This window comes from Phyllobates terribilis, unplaced genomic scaffold (genome assembly GCF_046119375.1).
Source record: "Phyllobates terribilis strain yellow unplaced genomic scaffold, ASM4611937v1 Scaffold_1__5_contigs__length_1240528914, whole genome shotgun sequence".
Classification (NCBI taxonomy): Eukaryota; Metazoa; Chordata; class Amphibia; order Anura; family Dendrobatidae; genus Phyllobates; species Phyllobates terribilis.
In genome coordinates, this window is record NW_027362761.1 from 709,177,575 (window position 1) to 709,201,395 (window position 23,821).

A 23,821-nucleotide genomic window follows, 5' to 3' on the forward strand; every position below is an offset into this window, starting at 1 on the left:
AAAAATTGGGAAAACTTTGAAAGTGTCCCCAAGTGCAGTTGTAAAAACCATCAAGCGCTACAAAGAAACTGGCTCACATGAGGACCGCCCCAGGAAAGGAAGACCAAGAGTCACCTCTGCTTCTGAGGATAAGTTTATCCGAGTCACCAGCCTCAGAAATCGCAGGTTAACAGCAGCTCAGATTAGAGACCAGGTCAATGCCACACAGAGTTCTAGCAGCAGACACATCTCTACAACAACTGTTAAGAGGAGACTTTGTGAAGCAGAGGTGACTCTTGGTCTTCCTTTTCTGGGGCGGTCCTCATGTGAGCCAGTTTCTTTGTTGCGCTTGATGGTTTTTGCAACTGCACTTGGGGACACATTAAAATTTGCCCAATTTTTCGGACTGACTGACCTTCATTTCTTAAAGTAATGATGGCCACTCGTTTTTCTTTACTTAGCTGCTTTTTTCTTGCCATACTACAAATTCTAACAGTCTATTCAGTAGGACTATCAACTGTGTATCCACCAGACTTCTGCACAACACAACAGATGGTCCCAACCCCATTTATAAGGCAAGAAATCCCACTTATTAAACCTGACAGGGCACACCTGTGAAGTGAAAACCATTTCCGGTGACTACCTCTTGAAGCTCATCAAGAGAATGCCAAGAGTGCGCAAAGCAGTCATCAAAGCAAAAGGTGTCTACTTTGAAGAACCTAGAATATAAGTATATAAGTCCACATGTGTTGGTTCATAGTTTTGAGGCCTTCAGTGTGAATGTACAATTTTCATAGGTGTGTCCAAACTTTTGGTCTGTACTGTATATATGCGCACCCCCCCCCCCCCCCCGTACAGTCACTGTCAACTCCACAATAACAAAAAAAGGAACCATTACTATCTGCCACCATCGATCGTTTATACACGCCGATTGGAAACCCGTTACAGGCAGTTTATGACTTCAGGGGTGCGGTTTACAGAGCAAGAGGATCAGTGATATTAAATTTTATATATTTAATCCAAAAAGGCAGGCAGTATTTATAAAAATATACAAAAATGATACAAAATGGGAACAAAGCAATACAATATATACAATTACATGAAATAAAAAGGAATAATGGGAAGAAAATTACTAAACCTGATGCTGCAGGAATGGCTCTTATCTTTATGGAGGAAAGCACTCCGATTGGTAAAATGGAACACTCTCTCAGCAAACTTATGTCTTCCAGAATGAACAAAGACAGAGACCCAAACTTTCATTTTTATTAGCTTAATGCTATGCCCACATACCCCTCCTTTTGATGAGCTCACATGGGGGCTGGTTGTGGAATGTGCTAGGTCCTTCAGAATTCCATCAGATCCCCAACTTACAAGATATCTTTGCCCCTGGAGGTCCCAGGTCATAGATATTGTCAGGAGATCGTTATTAAGTTGAAGGGATTAGAATGTCCTTACGGTGATTTGAGTGAATGCGTTATGAGCGTCCCTTCATTACGATGCCAAAAATATATCATCCATAAATATCAGATCAGTGCAAAACCCCAAGATTTTTTGATCAGAGGAAGCACTATTCCTGGGAAAAGCACTTCTCCGCCTCTGCGTAAATAGATCTCAGACTTGTTGCCTTTTTTCCAGCAAATCTTTCTGCTGTAATTATCTGGGCACTGTAGAAGGCCCCTACTTCAATGGAGGTTGAAGTCTTAGCTCTTTCGCTTCCCTAGTTATAATTAGTTTTTCTCTTCCCAGCTATAATTAATCCCATTTGTTCAATGTGAGGGTGATATGTCCCCTCTCTGAAGATGTCTTTTGGGTTTTAATTTTTCTCTATGACACACTGACAGAAACCTGTCCTAGAATGTTAAAGTGTAACTATCATTTTGGAAAAGTTTTCATATATTACATGTGCTGCATAGTGTTTCTGATTGGTAGGGATTTCAGGATGAGCTTCGTGCACAGAACAGTATATGCTCTTAAAAGTAGGTAAATGAGTCTCAGTATTCACTCTGAGTGGTGTATGGATGCATAGACTTACTACTGAGCTCACACACCGCTCATGCACACCTCAGAACAGTGTTTTAACCATTCAGTGGGGATCTTTGGACAGTGCCTTAAATAGGTTTTCTCCAGGAGACAACTGCTGCTCAGCATTCATAAAGATGGTGTGCTGCATTGTGAGCAGTTTATCCTTATCTCAGCAACCTGTATTTCCAATAGTACATCAGAATGTTGACTGGGAGCACATCTTCTGACATAGGAAGGAAGTAGTTTCAGACTGCATCTGCTGACAATAAACTTTAAATATTACTTTTTGGAAGTGTAACACAACAGCCAACAATTTAATTCTAAAATGATTACCTCCTTAAGCAAAACAAGTGTGATTTGCTAATTAAAGGAATTTACTGGATATTTTTTTGAACAAACAATGAAAGAAACTTCATTGGTCACCATGAGCAATTACACCACTTTTTCCATGCCGTTTTGTTTATTATATGCCACTCTATTTTTTTTTCAGCACCAGAAATTCTTCAAGGATCTCCATATGGCCCAGAGGTTGACATGTGGTCTGTTGGTGTAATTACATACATTTTGTAAGAATTTCTTGTTTGTCTCATTGTTAAAGTATAGTATCAGATGTAATTTATTTTATTAGCAACTAGCTGTACCCGGCCATGCGTTGCTGTGGCTCAGTGTGGTTAAATGGGAAAGAAATGAAAGACAAAGCGCACGTTTCTAAAATATTTAATTTCACAATGCTTGTGGGTATACAATATTTTTTGTTGTTCCATTGTCTGTGTAGATATAGAGATTGTCTGGTTTGCCGACTCTAGAACATGCAACATATGATTGTCCATGTGTGAAGCAATCCGTGTCTAGATTTAAACTGCACAATTCTAAAGATTAGCCCTGAGCTTTGTTGACGGTGATTGCAAACGCCAATCGAATTGGGAATTGCAATGTCTTTGTTATGATCTGCAACATGTACTAAGGAAAGATAGGGGAAAGCTGTCCCTACAGTAAGACTAAGCTGAATCCCTACGATGTAGCGGGCTGCCTGTTCCTAGTGAACAGACCCGCCTTAGTCCTCGGCTAGTCTGAACGAAGACCTATAGAATTAAGGGAGGAGTCCCTAAAAGAACTAAGGACTGGGACAAAAATGGGACACCTCCTAAACAGAGAAGTTGTTGCAAAACACAAAAAGACAAACTGACAAATATGTACTAGACGTCCCAGAGGACCAAGCGAACTTGAGAGAGAAAGGCACCGAAGCACCAGGCTAGAGAAACAATCAAACACTGAAGTCCAGCACAGCCAAAAGGGCGGAGCTGGAATATAAAGGCAGTTCGTCACGTGACCGCCAAACACAAGATAGAAAAAACAAACAGGAGGGTTCTAACAGTCTTAAATTCAAATGGCGTATCTGTTGGAATCATAGGAATGCAAGGAATGAGGACATCTTCACCTTTGAAAGGTCCTGTCAAGATTGTTGCTTCAACGACATTGCTCATTGTTTAACTGCAAGCCGCGTGCCATTGCAAAGCTTTGGCTGGTTGATATTTCGCAACATGTTAATTGGCACGCCGGTTTTCAATTGAAGTACGTGAGGTGGCTTCCCTGGCAGATCGAGTGAATTCAAAAATTCTGTTGGATAATTAACCACTTCATCTGCTTCCACAACAGTGTCGATGGACTTGTATGTGACGGCCTCTCTTTGAATGTTAGACTGAATAATATTGTTAAGTTCGTAGACGTCTTTGTTCTTGGCTGCAAGAATAGCTCATTCACTCAGCCAAATCATGATTCTTATAATTGGATTGAATATTAGGAAATATTTTTTCAACCAATTGTTCTTTTGACGTCACTAAATTGCAGAAGTTATGAGGCAATGAAATTCGTCCTGAGGTCAGATCAACCGGCACCTTTCCATTCCCAATTTCCAGCAATTGATGTGAGAATTTTTCAGCTGATCGATTGTTTTGCAGCTAGACACGCATATTTGTAGTTAATTTTAACATCTTTATGTGTCACCAGAAAGTAGAGTATTAGTTTTTCATTGATTGCTTTGAAATTTTGACACAGTCAGGTGTCACAATGGAGCCGGTCATGTCAGGGATTGCTAGTTATGCAATTCCCTAGTACAGAGGGAATGTGACAGGAGGGGGCGCAGAGATGAAGGCAGGGGGTGGCAGAAGGGGAGGGGTGATCCGCTTGACATGTCCCGGGTCGGTACCGGCCAGATCACAGCGCCGCTCCCGCCGGTGGCGCAGTGGGATTTGCACTCGCTTGCTATCCGCTCACTGCTGCGAGTCTCGGGCCTAGCTCAGCGCCCAGAGCGGAGGCCACGGCCTGCGCCTCTCCGTGCAGCCTCCCGCTCTCCTTCCTTCCCTCCCCCGCTTGTTGTTGCACAGTCGGAAATAAGACTCACCTGCCGGAGATGAAGCAGCAGCAGCGGTGCCGGAGAGCAGAGGCGGCTGCCTCTCAGACGGTGGTGATGATGAGCAGCAGCGTCTTTCGGCCTTGAACAGACGGTCTCGTCATTCCCCTTTCCCCCCAACCCCCACGGGGGACACGAAAGAAGCAGAGCACAGGCAGCGGCTGGGGCAAATGAAAGAGAGGGAGAAAGGTTTATGAATGAGATGACACTAAGGGGTGGGGGGAATGCTGGGCGGCCGGGGAGAGTCAGCCTGGGAATGAGCTCATAACAGTCCCCTTTCCTTTTGCTTTTATGTCCAACAGCTGGTATATAAAAACATAGTAGGTATATAAAAACATGCGTATATTCGAATGCAATGTTATGTCAAAATTTCAAAGCAATCGGTGAAGAACTTTCAGAGATTTAAGATTTTGAACAAACGAACATTTACATTTTTATTTATATAAATAGATTTCAGCATATTGATTCTGACTGATACAACAGTTTATCTAAAATGGTTATTATGAAGACATTGTTGAAATCAGTTCAAAGGGCAAAGGAGGTTGGCAGATTAACCCCTCCCCAACCTACCAATTTTTCAATTGCCATATGGTTTGTTTTGCCATTTTCTGAGATTTGTAACTTTTTTTTAATTTTTATGTCAATGGACCTCTATGAGGACTAGTTCTTTAAGTACATAGGATGTTTTATTCACTTTTTTATTGCAGATTTGGAAGAGATGCAGAGACTTAAAAAAAATGACAATTTTTATTTTGTCTTTATCATATAGATTAATGTTATATTTTCATAGATAGGACTTTCATGGACACAACAAAACCAAATATGTTTATATTTTAAATACCTTTATTTTTGAATTGGGAAAAAGAGTCATTTAAACATATAATTCCTAAAAAAAATAATAATTTATTTTCACTTTATTTTTTAGTTCCCCTATGAACGTGAATTTGTGCACTTGACATTTAAAGGAGTTGTCAACTACCTGAATAATACCTTCTCAATCTTCATGTTTCTCCCTTGTAAAATAATGACACTTATACTCACTTCCTGTGCAGGCGCCGTTCCAGCAATGTTGGCACTGACTCTCCCGGGGATCGCGTAACGTTGTAAGGTCACATGATCTCTGGGGCCAATTAGTGCTGGCTTCACTCTCCCCTCCTGTGGACACATTACACACATCTGAAGGAAATGATAGAGCAGCAGCTTTGACTTCTTCTGGATTTATGTGATTGTCCGAAGGCGGGGAGAGTGGAGCCAGTGCTGACTGGCCGCAGGGATAGTGTAACATAGTTATGTCAAGTCATTGTTATGGTCCCTGTAGAGCTAATGCCGGGACCACTGGACCAGTGGCCACAACGAAGGTGAGGACAAGTTTTATTATTTTACAAGGTGGAAACAGAAGGATTGAGTAGTGAACAACCCCCTTAAGGAACGGGTTCAGAACCTGGGCCAAACACAAGAATGTGACATAGGAAGGATCAATACTTCCTATGCAGGGAAAGGGTTAAACAGATAAGTAATTCTCCTTTTATTATTTCACTTTATCCTCCTGTCCACTTTTTTAACAACTTGGAAAACCTTTAAAGACATGGACATTTCTTTCTTTACTTATAGCTTTTCAAGCGTGAAGTAAAAAAAAAAATTATTTATGTTGAGAATGCTGTGTGTCACATGTTTTCTGAAGCATGTATTGGATTACTAATTGGATAATAGGTGTACAAATACATTATATTTATTACCTTTTTTTTAATTTGTGGGAAAGAGGAGAATGGGTGAAAAATTCTGTAATTAGAACATGATAACTTTAAATTTCCATGATTACAAAAAAAAATTAATTAATTTCATGTTTAGGCTGTTTATTAGTGATAAGCGAGCGTGCTTGGATATCGTGTTATCCGAGCAGGCTCGGGTGTTATCTGAGTATATCGGGCGTGCTCTAGTAGTATGTTCGAGCTCCCACAGCTGCATCTTTCGCGGCTTTTAGACAGCCGCAACACATGCGGGGATTCCCTAACAAACAGGCAATCCTTGAATGAAATTAGCCATCTTGCTGAATCTATGCACCACCAATATTACTATGTTCCTTGCTGATACAGGTAGATCAGTGATCAAATCTACAGACACATGAGTCCATGGTCTACAGGGAATCACAAGGTTGAAGAGCCCCAGACGGACGAGTATGTGGTTTCTTGGAATGTGCATAAGTACTGCAGGCAGCTACATATTCCCAATCATCTTGGTGCAACCTAGGCCACCAAAAACGATGAGTAAGAAGATCTGTGGTGGAATTACTACCATGATATCCAGCCAGGACCGAATCACGATGTTCCCTCAAAATTTCAAGATGGAGGTTCACTGGAAGGAACAGTTTACTTGAAGGACAGGCAGCAGGGGTGTCCCCCTGAGCCTCTACAACTTCTTTCTCCAGATCAGAACGTATAGTAGCAATAACTACACCCTTCTGTAATATAGGAACCGGCTCGCAATTACTTCCTTCCCCCCCTGAAAAAACTAGATGAAGCATCTGCCTTAACGTTCTTATCCCCTGGTCTATAAGTCACAAAAAAGTTGAATCTCGCAAAGAACAATGATCATCTTGCCTTTCTAGGTGTTACACGTTTGGCCAATTCCAAATATAAAAGATTTTTATGATCGGTAATTACCAATGTCATAGTTTCCCTGGGCGGACGACAGTTTATTGGAGAAGTGTGCACACGGATGCCATTTACTTGGAGATGAACCCTGTGACAATATAGCCCCAACCCCCATCTCTGATGCATCAACCTCTACAATGAATGGCTGAGTGACGTCAGTCTGTATAAGAATCGTCGAATAAGCAAAACAGCTCTTTAAAGTAGCAAATGCCTTACTGGCCGGACTGGACCATTTAGAAAAGTCTGTTCCCTTTTTTGGTCATATCTGTCAGTGGTTTGGCCACTACTGAAAAGTTCTTGATGAACTTACGATAATAATTGGCAAAACCTAAAATCGTTTGTGAAGCTTTTAAGTCTTCAGGACGATTCCAATCCAGTACCACCCAGACTTTCGTCAGAAAAAACAGTGGACGATAAGAAATATCCCAGAAAAGGCATCTCCTTAACCGAAAACATACATTTCTCTGGTTTGACATATAATTTATTGTCCTTGAGTATTTGTAAGACTTGCCTGAAAAGTGCCTGATGTGAATCGAGGTCTGGTGAATAAATCAATATGTCATCCAGGTAGACGACCACAAATCTACCTGCCAGATGACAAAATATGTAATATACAAAGTGCTGAAAAACGGCAGGAGCATTAGTCAACCGCCAACTCAAAACACTTAACTTTCTCCATCACTACCAAACCGGGAAGTAAAACTATCACTGGCAACTCCCAAGTGCTATTGTCGAGCATATATAACAGAGGGAAGTGGCCAACACAGAACAGCTGAGACAATTCAGGATAGAGAGCTCCAGGAGATCAACTGAACTGATTAACCCTTGCCATGACAGCAAGGAAACCTGCACTGTTTAATAGGATGGTGAAGCAGTTCTAATAAGTGCAATCTTCTGGCCCCTCTTTGTTGCAGTATCCCCATGACACTTGTATTTAAGGTGGTATGATCCAAAAAAAAAAAAAAGTTTTGTATTTGTTTTTGTCATTTTTTTTTTTAAGACTAACTAGTAACAGATTCATACAGCTCAAACCATAGGCACCATAAATCAAGGACATCAGTATCTGATATGTAGGGATGCAACACTAAGCACTCCGCCAGACAGACATTCTCAGATACTGCTGGAACACTGCAGCTCCTTCAAACCTATAGTGGCAGCAGCCAGGTAATGCAAATTCACCCCCTATTGATTTGAATAGAGGGTTGATCTGCAGTACCCAGTTGTGGCAACTGTAGAAATGACACGAGCTGTTGTAATCAGGCCGCATCCGAGAACTTCCAGCCATCATCGATCATCGATAACAGCTGACCAGCGGAGGTACCGAGTGTTGCAAAGGATAGGACATCGATAAAAAGTAGCACTCAACCAATTTAACCACTGCATCCCTGAGCTTGTTTTCACCTTCCTGACAAGTCAAAATGTTACAATTCTGACTAGTGTCACTTTATGTGGTAATAACTCTGGAATGCTTTAACGCAGAGGTCCCCAACCGCCGGTCCGCGGACCAGGACCGGGCCGTTTGGGGTTTTTCAGCCGGTCCGCAGCGCCGCTGACAGTTGTAGAGGATCAGCAGAGAGAAAGCCAGCATGTGATCAGTAGCCTATAAGAAAAGAGGAGGAGGGACTGGCAGTGAATAGATAATTAGCCATGCGGCCCTACTCGCAGAATGTGCTCAGGCAGGAGCAGGGACAAGCAGGTCATGTGTGTCCAGTGCTCCTTCCCCTCCTGCTAGCTGCAAGTTGGAGGGGGAGGGGCTCTGGATGCTAATGGGAAGCTAGATATGACGTCAGGTGTCCCACCCTTATGACTCCTGTAGCTGTGTTCTGGTGTCCTGCGGCCCAGCAGCAGATTTTCTGGTTAAAGTGAAAAAAGCAAATAACAGTGAAAATTCATAGCAGCAGTGGCTGTGTCCAGTAGCAGTAGTAGTGGTCATCATCATCAGATGGGACCTAGATGGGATCGTCTTGTTGCAGGAAAACAAGCCCAGTGCTCCCACTGATCCAGGGAAACAAGCCTGGTGCTCCCACTCATTCTGAACCTATGGTAAGTTGAATCACATTCTCATTATAAATGTCATAATTATATGATAAGTATGCACTAAGCTCCACCCCTCCATAACCCCACCCACATATGACCAAAGCCCCGCCCCCACCCCCACCGGGCCATTGAAAACTGGTCTTGCTTAAAGCGGGTCCCTGGTGCAAAAAAGTTTGCCGACCACTGCTTTAACGGATCCCAGTGATTCTGAGACTGTTTTTCGTGACACATTGTACTCTATGTTAGTGGTAAATTTAAGTCAAATTTTTTTGCGTTTATTTGTAAAAATATCAGAATTTTGGCAAAAATGTAAAAAATCTAACAATTTTGAAAACTTTCAATATTTATAAATTATTTTGTACAGCATGACTAGCTGAGTTAAGGATATAAACATTTCCCATATGTCTACTTTACATCTGCAGAGTTAAAAGTTGAACAGCAATTTCTCATTTTTCTTACAAAAATTTATGACAATTTTTAGGGACCACATCACATTTAACTCTTTTCCGACGACGTCAATAATAGTACGTAGCTGTGCCCTGGGACTTATGGACCAGTTACGTACCATTACGCGAGCGGCGATCGCCGCCGGGTGTCAGCTTATTGTTAGAGCTGACACCTGGTGCTATGTGCAGGGAGTGGTCCCGCACCACTCCCCGCACATTAACCCGCGCAAAGCTGCGATCGAAGTCGATCGCAGCATTGCAGAGGCAAGGGGAGGTGATCGCTATACTCACCTCTCCTGCCAGCCTCCAGCGATGTCTGCCGCGTCTTCCCGGATGTTGCCATGACGACCCGTCATGACAACATTCGGGTCACCAGGAGGCAGGACGTTACTTTGGTCATGCGTAGTGCATGACCAAAGTAATGTCTGCCCTGTGTGCAGCGCTGACAGGCTGCATGGCATAGGGAACTGCTGCTCTCTATGCCATGCAGCCGATGAGGCTGCAAAAAGTAAAAGTCCCATAGTGGGACATAGTGTAATAGTAAAAAAAAAAAAAAAAATAGTAAAAATATATAAAAAAAGAAAGAAATAATCCCCCAAAAATAAAAATATATTGAACCCATAATATTTATTTGTTATGAAAAAAAATAAACCAATAAAAGTACACATATTTGGTATTGCCGCGTCCGGAACGACCTGACCTATAAAACTGTCCCAATAGTTAACCCCTTTAGTGAACACGGTAAAAAAATAAATAAAAAACGAAGCAAAAAACAATGCTTTATCATACCGCCAAACAAAAAATGGAATAACACGCGATCAAAAAGACGAATGTAAATAAAAATGGTACCGCTGAAAACGTCATCTTGTCCCACAAAAAACAAGCTACCATTCAGCTCCATCATCCAAAAAATAAAAAAGTTATAGGTCTCAGAATAAAGCGATGCAAAAAAAATATTTTTTCTAGAAAATAGTTTTTATTGTGTAAAAGCGCCAAAACATTTTAAAAAAAGATATAAATGTGGTACCGCTGTAAACGTACTGACCGTAGAATGAAGCTGCCTTATGAATTTTACCACACGCGGAGCGGCATAAAAAAAAACCCATAAAAACAATTCCGGAATTCAAGAAATGTCACATGCCCGAAAATGGTACCAATAAAAACTTCAACTTGTCCCACAAAAAACAAGCCGTCACATGACTCAGACGGCCAAAATATGGAAAAATTATAGCTCTCAAAAATGGTTATGCAAAAACTAGTCTTTGCAAAAAAAAAGCGTCGTTTATTAACTATTTTGTGTAACATACAGTACAGACCAAAAGTTTGGACACACCGTCTCATTTAAAGATTTTTCTGTATTTTCATGACTTTTTGCTTTCACTCTGCGGTCCAGCTCACCCCAAACCATCTCGATTGGGTTCAGTTCTGGTGACTGTGGAGGCCAGATCATCTGGCGTAGCACCCCATCACTCTCCTTCTTGGTCAAATAGCCCTTACACAGCCTGGAGGTGTGTTTGGGGTCATTGTCCTGTTGAAAAATAAATGATGGTCCAACTAAACGCAAACCGGATGGAATAGCATGCTGCTGCAAGATGCTGTGGTAGCCATGCTGGTTCAGTATGCCTTCAATTTTGAATAAATCTCCAACAGTGTCACCAGCAAAGCACCCCCACACCATCACACCTCCTCCTCCATGCTTCACGGTGGGAACCAGGCATGCAGAGTCAATCCGTTCACCTTTTCTGCGTCGCACAAAAGACACAGTGGTTGGAACCAAAGATCTCAAATTTGGACTCATCAGACCAAAGCACAGATTTCCACTGGTCTAATATCCATTCCTTGTGTTCTTTAGCCCAAACAAGTCTCTTCTGCTTGTTGCCTGTCCTTAGCAGTGGTTTCCTAGCAGCTATTTTACCAAGAAAGCCTGCTGCACAAAGTCTCCTCTTAACAGTTGTTGAAGAGATGTGTCTGCTGCTAGATCTCTGTGTGGCATTGACCTGGTCTCTAATCTGAGCTGCTGTTAACCTGCGATTTCTGAGGCTGGTGACTCGGATAAACTTATCCTCAGAAGCAGAGGTGACTCTTGGTCTTCCTTTCCTGGGGCGGTCCTCATGTGAGCCAGTTTCTTTGTAGCGCTTGATGGTTTATGCAACTGCACTTGGGGACACTTTCAAAGTTTTCCCAATTTTTCGGACTGACTGACCTTAATTTCTTAAAGTAATGATGGCCACTCGTTTTTCTTTACTTAGAATTTGTATTATGGCAAGAAAAAAGCAGCTAACAGTCTATTCAGTAGGACTATCAGCTGTGTATCCACCAGAATTCTGCACAACACAACAGATGGTCCCAACCCCGTTTATAAGGCAAGAAATCCCACTTATTAAACCTGACAGGGCACACCTGTGAAGTGAAAACCATTTCTGGTGACTACCTCTTGAAGCTCATCAAGAGAATGCCAAGAGTGTGCAAAGCAGTCATCAAAGCAAAAGGTGGCTACTTTGACGAACCTAGAACATATTTTCAGTTGTTTCACAGTTTTTGTTAAGTATATAATTCCACATGTGTTAATTCATAGTTTTGATGCCTTCAGTGTGAATGTACAATTTTCATAGTCATGAAAATACAGAAAAATCTTTAAATGAGAAGGTGTGTCCAAACTTTTGGTCGGTACTGTATCTCTCTGATTTAACGGCATAAAAATTCACATTTTGAAAATTGTGATATTTTTGCCAAATTTCCGATTTTTTCACAAATAAACGTGATATCAAAGAAATTTTACCACTATCATGAAGTACAATATGTCACGAAAAAATCTCAGAATCAGTGGGATCCATTGAAGCGTTCCAGAGGTATTACCTCATAAAGTTACAGTGGTCAGATTTGTAAAAATTGGCCCGGTCATTGATGTGCAAACCACCCTAGGGTTAAAGGGGTTAAAGTTACCTTGAGGGGCCTATATAACAGAAAATACCCAAAAGTGACACCATTCTAAAAAGTGCACCTCTCAAAGTGCTCAAAACCATATTCAAGAAAATTATTAACCCTTTAGATGCTTCACAGGAATAAAAGCAAGGTTGAAGGAACAAATAAACATTTGAATTTTTCCCACAAAAATGTTAATTTTGCCCCAAATTTTAAATTTTTACAAGGGTAACAAGAGAAAATGAACCATATAACGTATTCTACAATTTCGCCTGACTATGATGATACCCCATATGTGGTGAATACTACTGTAAAGGCGCATGGCAGGGCTCACAAAAGAAAGGAGAACCATTTGACTTTTGAAGCGCAAACTTGTCTGGAATAGATAGTGGACACTATGTCGCATTTGCAGAGCCCCTGATGTACCTAAACAGAGGAAACCCCCCCACAAGTAACCTCATTTTGGAAACCACACCCCTCAAACTCAAGGAACTTATCTAGAGGTGTGGTAAGCAGCTTGAACCCACTGGCGCTTCACAGAACTTCATAACTTTAACCCCTTTTCGACCAAGTCAGTAATAGTACGTAGCTGCGCCCTCGGACTTATGGACCAGCTAGGTACTATTACGGGCGCTGCGTTCACGCCTGCACACAAGCGGTTCGGGCCGATAGCCGGATGTCAACTGATTTTCACAGCTGACACCCGGTGCTATGTGCCGGGAGCGGTCCCGCAATACAAAACCTTGATTGTGACATCTTCCATGGAGCCCAACCTCAGGCTGAGCTTCATTGAACGACTAACATGGCAGCAGCACCTGGCAACTAGTGATGAGCGAAAGTGGTCTGATAAGGTGTTATCCCAGCATGCTCGGGTGTTATCCGAGTATCTTGTAGTGCTCTGCTACTATGCTCGAGTAGCCACGGTAGCATGTTTTGCCACGGTAGACAGACGCAACACATGCAGGAATTGCCTGCTTGTTAGGTAATCCCAGCATGAGTTGCTTCTGTCTACTGCCGCAAAACATGTTACTACAGGGACTTGAGCATATTAGCTTAGCACTACAAGGTACTCGGATAACATCCGAGCATGCTGAGATAACACCTTTTCCGACCACACTCACTCAGCACTACTGGCAACCCATCATCAACCTGCAACTGCGTCACAGGGGGCAGAAGGGAGCAGGTGACTGCATGCACCGGCCATCGAGCTATCTAAATGCCACTGTCAGTGATTGACAAGGGCACTTAAATACTCATAACAGCAGCAATCAAGGCGAGCTCTGAACATAGCTGTTACAGGCAGACACCGGCTATGTAACACAGCCTACATCTGCCCAGTATGGAGCAGGCTCAGCTCCTGATCCCACTCCATACAAGCACATCCCTATGGTGACAGTTATGACAAGGTTAGCAAATTTCACTTGTCTGTTCCTAAATGTGGAAAGACTAATGGAATTCCCTAACACATGTGAAAGAGTCCTAATTAGTGTTGAGCGAGCACTAAAATGCTCGGGTGCTAAAAGCTCGGGCCGAGCTCACCGTGATACTCGGGTGCTCGACCCGAGCAACGAGCCCAATGTTAGTCTATGGGTCTGAGCATTTTTGCGGTGGCACCCCCGGCACTCTGTAGAAAGCCTAAAAAGTGCCCAAAACGATAGTGACAGTGACCCCCAGGTCACTGCTGTCAACAATGTGGTCAGAGATATTAAGCCACTTTTACGGGCTCACAATAAAACGTTCAAAAATTAAACTGAAAGTGCTTTCCTGTGAAATATGTTAAGGAACATCCTTTCCAGGGTAAAGACTTGTGTATAAGGTAAAATAAATAACCAAAAACAAAAATACTCCTCCACACCTTGGGCTATGTTCACAAGTAGCATTTTTTATGCGTTTTTGCACTTTTGTATTGCTTTCAACCGTGACAAATGCATTCACCGGGAAATGTAATTTTAACATTTTACAACCTTATCTGCCCATGTGCTGTGTGACACATGCATACAGTGCTGAAAAGACATGGGAACAGGATGGGGAAGACCCCTGGAAGCATCTCAGACACCCAGGTCACTGCCTAAAAGTGTGCCCATCAGAAGTGATCCTTGCCGCATCAGAAGATGCAGACTTGCAACTATCCCTGTGCAAGTCCACGTGTCCACGCTTGGTCCCCAGCCGCCAGGGGGGGGCCAGGTGTCCATACTCAGTCCCCAGCCGCCCCACGGCCGGGTGTCCACACTCGGTCCCCAGCCACCAGGGGGCCGAGTGTCCACACTTGGTCCCCAGCCGCCAGGGGGTGGCTGGGTGTCCATAAACGGTCTCCAGCCGCCCCTATTTGAAGGCCAGCCTAACCACAAACACGTGGACAAGTGAATGTGGCCAGGGATGGTCCATCTCACTGACGCCTTCACACTGGGTTAATATTGTGGAAGCCGGGACACAGTTGGACACTGGGATGCAACACGTCCTCCAGACATTGAGGATTGCGGGTCCTCGGTCAATCAGGCTTCAACACAAAGTTTAGAAGGTAGACAGCAGCAGTGGTCGGCCTCCTACACAACGAGTAAATTATTCATGATCATGAGACCATCCATCTCCTTAGCTTTCTGTTCCTTGGAATGCAAGCGCATGTATGTAGTAGCGGCTAAGCCTGAGGTGGTCAGCGTTTTGGCGCATATCCTACCTCCTCCCAGGATTGCTGCATGTTTTACTGCTACTATCCCAGTTCTATGACTCCCGTTAAAACAAAGCTTCAGGTGATGAATGATGGATGAGGTGGTGGCAAAGGAGAAAGAGCAGGAGGAACAGGGACCATTCCATCAATATCAGGCCAGTCAACCACACATGTCTTGTAGGATATGTTTCTGTACCAAAAGGAGCGGTTCGGCTACACAGTTATAGGGCATACAGTGAGTGCAATGCCTACCAAAGATTTCGAGGCACTCCAATGCCCCTTGGAAGTGACATGGAGGTCAGAGGGCCTTAACTAAACCGTTTTTTCCATTTATAGCAACTGGGTCTCCTGTACACTGTTGGCCTAAGCAGTCAATGGAAGGCTTTCCAAAAATTATGAGAAACTGCAAAGCCCCTTGAAACAGACATGGATTACAGCGTACTAAAAACCTTCTACCCATTATTGGGGAGTGGGTCTCCCTTTGTGTTCACCTATGCATTGAAAAGCAAAAGACTAAAATTAGGAGGAAACGCAATGCCCGTTGGAAGAGCTGTGGAGTTCTATGTGGTTTAACAAGACGGTTTTAATGCCCCTTGGAAGAGCGGTGGAGGTCGCAGTTGCTTAACAAGACTGTTTTAATGCCCCTTGGAAAAGTGGTGAAGGTCGCAGTAGCTTAACAAGATGGTTTTAATGCCCCTTGGAAGAGCGGTGGAGGTCGCAGTAGCTTAACAAGACTGTTTTAATGCCCCTTGGAAAAGTGGTGGAGATCGCAGTAGCTTAACAAGACGGTTTTAATGCCCCTTGGAAGAGTGGTGGAGGTCGCAGTAGCTTAACAAGATGGTTTTAATGCCCCTTGGAAAAGTGGTGGAGGTCGCAGTAGCTTAACAAGACGGTTTTAATGCCCCTTGGAAGAGTGGTGGAGGTCGCAGTGGAATAAAAAGACAATATCAATGCCCCTTGGAAGAGTGCTGGAGGTCGCAGTAGCTTAACAAGATGGTTTTAATGCCCCTTGGAAGAGTGGTGGAGGTCGCAGTAGCTTAACAAGACGGTTTTAATGTCCCTTGGAAGAGCGGTGGAGGTCGCAGTAGCTTAACAAGACTGTTTTAATGCCCCTTGGAAAAGTGGTGGAAATCGCAGTAGCTTAACAAGACGGTTTTAATGCCCCTTGGAAGAGTGGTGGAGGTCGTAGTAGCTTAACAAGATGGTTTTAATGCCCCTTGGAAAAGTGGTGGAGGTCGCAGTAGCTTAAAAAGACGGTTTTAATGCCCCTTGGAAGAGTGGTGGAGGTCGCAGTGGAATAAAAAGACAATATCAATGCCCCTTGGAAGAGTGGTGGAGGTCGCAGTAGCTTAACAAGATGGTTTTAATGCCCCTTGGAAGAGTGGTGGAGGTTGCAGTAGCTTAACAAGACGGTTTTAATGTCCCTTGGAAGAGTGGTGCAGGTCCCAGTAGCTTAACAAGATGGTTTTAATGCCCCTTGGAAGAGCGGTGGAGGTTGCAGTAGCTTAACAAGACGGTTTTAATGCCCCTTGGAAAAGTGATGGAGGTCGCAATAGCTTAACAAGACGGTTTTAATGCCCCATGGAAAAGTGGTGGAGGTCGCAGTGTAATAAAAAGACAATATCAATGCCCCTTGGAAGAGTGGTGGAGGTCCCAGTAGCTTAACAAGATGTTTTTAATGCCCCTTGGAAAAGTGGTGGAGGTCGCAGTTGCTTAACAAGACGGTTTTAATACACCTTGGAAGAGCGGTGGAGGTCGCAGTAGCTTAGCAAGACGGTTTTAATGCCCCTTTGAAAAGTGGTGGAGGTTGCAGTAGCTTAACAAGACGGTTTTAATGCCCCTTGGAAAAGTGGTGGAGGTCGCAGTAGCTTAACAAGACGGTTTTAATGCCCCTTGGAAGAGCTGTGGAGTTCAGAGTGGTTTAACAAGACGGTTATAATGCCCCTTGGAAGAGACGTGGAGGTCACAGTAGCTTAACAAGACAGTTTTAATGCCCCTTGGAAGAGCTGTGGAGTTCACAGTGGAATAAAAAGACAATATCAATGCCCCTTGGAAGAGTGGTGGGGGTCGCAGTAGCTTAACAAGACGGTTTTAATGCCCCTTGGAAGAGCTGTGGAGTTCAGAGTGGTTTAACAAGACGGTTATAATGCCCCTTGGAAGAGACGTGGAGGTCACAGTAGCTTAACAAGACGGTTTTAATGCCCCTTGGAAGAGCTGTGGAGTTCCGAGTGGTTTAACAAGACGGTTTTAATGCCCCTTGGAAAAGTGGTGGAGGTCGCAGTAGCTTAACAAGATGGTTTTAATGCCCCTTGGAAGAGCGGAGGAGGTCGCAGTAGCTTAACAAGACGGTTTTAATGCCCCTTGGAAGAGACGTGGAGGTCACAGTAGCTTAACAAGACAGTTTTCATGCCCCTTACAAGAGCCATGCAGTACAGCATATTCAAAACATTCCCATTATTGGGGAGTGGGTCTCCCATAGTCTTTGCCTATGCCTTCCAAGCAAAAGCTGCCAAAAATTAGGACGGAGGAACTTGCAATGCTGGCAACACGGACCACGGTCACCCTGGTGGTATAGTGGTGGTGGAGGCTGAGGATAAGGAGAAGAGCAAAAAACAGCGGAAGCGAAATGAGGAAGCGTATACCCATGTGTGGGTGTGAAGCGGTGCATGGGAATACACCTCCCGAAATAACACAGTGGATTTGACTTTATGTTACTCTGCTGTAATTTGGTGGTGATGAGAAGTCTGGCCCAATCCAGTCCTTGTTCATTTTGATAAGGATCAGCTTGTCAACATTGTCAGTTGACAGGCGAATGCGCTTATCAGTTATAATTCCCCCAGCGGCACTAAAAACACGCTCCGATAACACGCTAGCGGCAGGGCAGGCCAGAACCTCCAAGGCGAATAGAGCGAGTTCATTCCAAGTGTCCAGCTTGGATACCCAATAATTAAAAGGCACAGAGGAATCACGGAGGACGCTGGTACGGTCGGCAAGGTACTCCCTCACCATCTTTTGAAACTTTCCACTCCTTGTGAGAATACCCCACGCCTCAGGGCCTGTAAGCTGGGTGGGTCTCAGAAAACTGTCCCAGAATGTTGACAGTCTTCCTCTGCCTCTGCTGGATTTGAGTTGCATCTCTCTTGCCTGTACGCCTTGGTTGGTCAACGACCTGTGACCTCTGCCGCTAGCGTGTTCAGATGGGAATTTTTGAACAGTTCTGCAGCAAGGGCCTTCTGGTACTGCCCCAATCTTGTAGACCTCTCCACCTCAGGAATAAGAGAGTCAAAGTTCTCCTTGTAGCGGGGGTCTAAAAGTGTCACCAACCAGTAATGACTGTCACCCAACATTTTGACAACGCGAGGGTCACGGTTAAGGCAGCGTAACATAAAGTCAGCCATGCGTGCCAGACTGGTAACGGGCAAGACTTCCGTGTCCTCACCAAGATGACGACTGACCATGCTCTCCTCCTCCTCCCCCCTGTCCTCAGTCCACCCACGCTGAACCGACGGTATGACAGTTGTACAGGTACTACCGTCTACAGCGCATGATACCAGCTCCTGTTCTTCCTCCTCCTCCTCCTCTACCTCATTGTCCCCCAATGCACGTTGGGATGAGATGAGGTTGGGCTGTATGTAATCGCCAATTATGGCTTCTTAATCCATCTCATCATACTCTGGCTGCAATGCCCCCTCTTTAATTCTCTGCAGAGAGCGTTGGAAAAGACAAATAAGTGGGATGCTGACGCTAATGATGGCGTCATCGCCACTCACCATCTTGGTGGACTCCTCAAAGTTTGTCAGGATGGTACATATGTCAGACATCCAGGTCCACTCCTGAGGTCTTATGTGTGGAGTCTGACCTGAATATTGACAGCCTTGTTGCAGCTGGTACTCCACAACTGCTCTCTTCTGCTCACAAATCCTTTGCAACATGTGGAAGGTAGAGTTCCAACGTGTGGGGTCAACACACAGCAGTCGGTGTGCCGGAAGCTGCAAACGCTGCTGCAACACAGCAAGGGCGGCAGAAGCTGTAGCCGACTTCCGAAAATGAGCTGACAGGCGGCTCACTTTGACGAGCAGATCTGGCAACTCGGGGTATGATTTAAGAAACCGCTGGACCATGAGGTTAAGCACATGAGCCAGGAATGGTACGTGTGTGATCTCGCCTCGCCTCAGAGCTGCCACCAGGTCACGGCCATTGTCACACATGACCATGCCTGGATGTAGGCTCAGCGGTCTCAGCCACAGATCTGCCTGCTCTTTCACAGCTGTCCACAACTCACAAACAGTGAGGTTTATCACCTAAGCTTATGAGTTTCAGCACAGCCTGTTGCCGCTTGGCTGAGGCAGTACTGCAGTGCTTCCAGCTTGTAACTGATGTGGTGATATCTGAGATGGAGGCTGACATGAGGAGGAGGAGGATGATGCGTAGGAGCTGTACACTGTGAGGGCAACTCTGACTGACATAGGGCTCGCAATCCTCGGTGTGGGGAGGATGTGTTCCGTCCCAAGGTCCGACTGGGTCCCGGCTTCCACTATGTTTACCCAGTGTGCCGTCAGGGAGATGTACCGTCCCTGGCCACAAGCACTTGTCCACGTGTCCGTTGTCAGGTGGACTCTCCCAGTAACTGCGTTGTTGAGGGCACGGCAGATGTTTTGGGACACGTGCTTCTGTAGTGCGGGGATGGCACACCGGGCAAAATAGTGTCGGCTGGGGACCGAGTACCAAGGGACGGCCACCGCCATAAGGTTGTGGAAGGATTCCGTCTCCACCAGCCTAAAAGGCAGCTTTTCCAACGCAAGCAGTCGTGAAATGTGCGAATTTAGGACTGTGGCCTGTGGGGCGTTGGCTGCGAATTTGCGCTTTCGTTCAAAGCTCTGGGATATGCACAATTGAACTCTGCGGTGGGACGTGGACGTTGATGCTGTTTCTTGAGAAACTGCCATAACAAGTGAAGACTGAGAGGAGGGGGCATCTTTGCATGCAGTATGGACAGGGGATTGCCTTGCACACACAACAGGGGGTTCTCTTACACGCACAACAGCGGAAGAAGAAGTGGTGACACCCACTGACACTGGTCGTGGACCCTGGGGCTCGCCCCACAAAGTCGGGTGCTTTGCTGACATGAGCCTGATCATGCTGGTGGTGGTCAGGCTTTTAGTTTTGTCACCCCTGCTGATGCTGGCATGGCAGGTGGTACAATTGGCCTTTTTGGGGTTATCAGCAGAGTCTTTAAAAAAATTCCAGACTCTGGAAGACCTACTGGTTGTACTGGCAACGTCCCTCGTGTTGGTGTTACGGGGAACTGTTGCCCGCCTTCTGTGTGCGGCCACCACACTGCTTCTTCCTGCCTGCTGGGGTACTCTGCCTCCCTCCCCCTGTGTGCTGCTGGCCTCGCTCTGCATGTCCTCCTGCCACGTTGGGTCAGTTACTAGATCATCCACCACCTCCTCCTCTTCCACTTGCGCACCACGATCCTCCTTCTCACTTCGTGGCAATTGTGTCCCGTCATCGTCCACCTCTGGTGACAAATTGCCAGTGTCGACATCCTGTTGCCATGGCTGTTCAAATATTTGGGCATCGCTACATGGGATCTCCTCTTCCACCACTTCAAGAGGAGCAGGCGTGGGGCACAAATATGGAAATGGACCAGTGAACAGCTCTTCAGAGTGTCCAAATGTGGGATCAGTTGCTGTCTGACGACACTCGGCATGGTGGGAGGAAGGAGCATCAGGGTGAGGAGGAGTATGCGGTTGAGACTCACGGCTACTAAAACTTGACCGTGTGGAAGACAGACCGGAGGTGGTGGTGCCCAGGTAACTGGAAGTATTATCTGCTATCCAATTAATAACCTGTTCACACTGATCAGTTCGCAATATTGGTGTTGTAGTGTGCTTCCCTAGTAATTCAGTCAAGAAGTGAGAGCGAGAAGATGTGGCTGTTGGTTGTGGCACATTTTCACCTTGGCCACGGCCTCTACACGCACCATCACCAGAACGTCCAGTTCCACGTCCCTTGCCACGCGCCTTGCCCATTGTAAATGAAGTAAAATAGGTTACACTTGCACTATCAATGGAAAAAGGGAAATAAAAAGGAGATTAGAACTGTGGAAAAGGAAAACCACAGTTCTATTTCTCTGGCCTACACGAGAATCTTTAAAACAGATATATTTGTGTCTGAACAGTCAGGGAGACACTATTACTGTTTTTTTTATGTAAAAAAGGCCAAAAGCTGCATAATACAGAGATATGAACCGTGGAACTGCAAAACCAAACTTCTAGTTATCTGGCCTATGCCAGAATATTTTAAACAGATATATGTGTCTGAACAGTCAGGGAGACACTGTTACTGTTTTTTTTATGTAAAAAAGGCCAAAGGCTGCATAATACTAAGATTTGAACAGTGGAACTGCAAAACCAAACTTCTAGTTATCGGGCCTACACCAGAATATTTTAAACAGATATATTTGTGTCTGAACAGTCAGGGAGACACTATTACTGTTTTTTTATGTAAAAAGGCCAAAAGCTGCATAATACTGAGATTTGAACCGTGGAACTGCAAAACCAAACTTCTAGTTATCTGGTCTACACCAGATTATTTTAAACAGATATATTTGTGTCTGAACAGTCAGGGAGACACTATTACTGTTTTTTTTTTATGTAAAAAAGGCCAAAAGCTGCATAATACAGAGATTTGAACAGTGGAACTGCAAAACCAAACTTCTAGTTATCTGGCCTACACCAGAATATTTTAAACAGATATATTGGTGTCTGAACAGTCACAGACACACTCAATTTTTTTTTTTTTTTGGGGGGGGGGGGGATACCAAAAGGTTAATAAGATGCGTATTTGTACAGTCTGACTGTGGGAAAAAAAATACAGGATTTAGATTAAAAGAAAAAAGGATTTTTCCTGGCCCCTGAGACCGGGGGATAAGTCTAGCAATTTGACCAACAGGAGCACACAGGACTGTAATGCAGCGTTTGCTGGTATAACCACTGCGTCTCCTATACAGCCTGCCTGATATCTGGGATGGATATTAGTCCTGAGAAGGACTGTTTGTTTGATTTGGCAGGCTTTAAAGACCCTACACTAACTATTTCGCAGTATAAATCTCTCCCTAGCTCTGCAGCACTGACCCTACACTGTCTGATCCGGAGCGACTGTGTCCAAGATGGCGGCTCCCGTTTTAAATACTCGAGGTGACGCTGTGCGGCCAGCCAATCACTGTAATGCCCACAAACAACATGGCTGCGGCATTACAGTGACTGGCTGGCAATGCCTGCATGTTCATTGGCTCTGTAAAGAGCGCCAAACGTGCAGGGCGGAGACCCGAGCTCCCGCCCGAGTAACCCGGAAATGCTCGGTGCTCGCCGAACATCCCGAGTAGTGAGATGCTCTGGCGAGTACCTAGCAGTGTCGAGCATGCTCACTCAACACTAGTCCTAATAGATTTAGTAAAGGTGCCTCAAGCATATGAATGTTATTGCACACCACAATGCACTCTCACATACACACATCTTACAAAAAGACATATTATTCCAGATACTCAGACGCGCACAAACACACAGACGCGCACAAACACATCAGTACATGAATACATCATCTGAACCACCATCAATTGTAATGTCAGATCAGCCCCATATATCCTTGTATCACATAAACCTACAACTCCCAGTATGTAATTAACAATAGAGATACTGGGAGTTGTTATCAGTCATCATCAGACTGCGCACCATACAGGAACCACAGTACTGATGAGACGCAGGCAGTATCACAAACGAACATTTACATCCAGGTATCTTACCTGAGACGTCTTCTCTGATTAGAGTCGTTCTTTCTTTTCTTCATCTTGTCCAGACTCCATGATGACTTTTCTCATCCACAGCCCGTCTCTGCAGACTTCCATCTTCCCCACATGATGCCCTTAAAGATAGCAGTGTTATTATAATGCTCCTGAATAAAAATATCTGCCCTACACTGAGACCCTGAATAAACCTAACTCTTACAATGCTACCTGCACAAAATATGACATACACTCTACCCCTCTTATGGTACCTGCTCTCCACACTGCCCCCTCCTTACCATACTGGGCCCCCTCTTTACACTGTCCTCTAATATGGTGTTCCCGCTATACTGCCCAGTCATCACACTCCCCCTCCTTAGCATACTGTTCCCTCCTGGCTGTGCCCTCACACTGTTCCCCCCATAATGCCGCATCTCTATACCTTCCCCCACACTACTTAGTTTCTGTGCTGTGTCACTTCACACTTTTGTCCCTCCATACTGTCTCCTCACACTACTCCACCACTCTCGATACTGTCTCATACATCCCTTCCCCATTCTGTTGCCGCACCCATTCCCACCCCTCCCCTAGTTCACCATACTGTTTTTTCACACATCTTCCCATTCTGTCTCCTAAAATTTCTCTCCCATCTCTCCCCAAATATAATAAATCTTCGGAAGAGCACACAGACATGCAGAAGTGCTCTTACACACACGAAAACAAGCGCACACTAAGGCTTCTTTCACACGTCAGTACGTGCGGTGACAGTTTCCACACGTACCAGAGACACTTGTACACGTAGACCCATTCAAATGAATGCGTATGTGCACGTCAGTGTGTTTCCACATTCCACAGACCGTGGGCAAAACACGCTAACATGTCTGTTTTTTACTTGCTGCACAG

General features: G+C 44.7%; 1 protein-coding gene across 4 annotated transcripts in view; it reads left to right on the forward strand.

The window, feature by feature from the left end:
* The window catches only part of LOC141170275 (calcium/calmodulin-dependent protein kinase type IV-like), a 291,198-nt gene that overhangs the window by 230,417 nt on the left and 36,960 nt on the right, over positions 1-23,821 (forward strand). For all 4 annotated transcript variants that reach the window (XM_073655149.1, XM_073655146.1, XM_073655147.1 and 1 more), the window contains one exon: positions 2,492-2,567. In XM_073655149.1, coding sequence (XP_073511250.1) covers positions 2,492-2,567 — 76 coding nt within the window. The remainder of the gene's footprint in view (positions 1-2,491; positions 2,568-23,821) is intronic.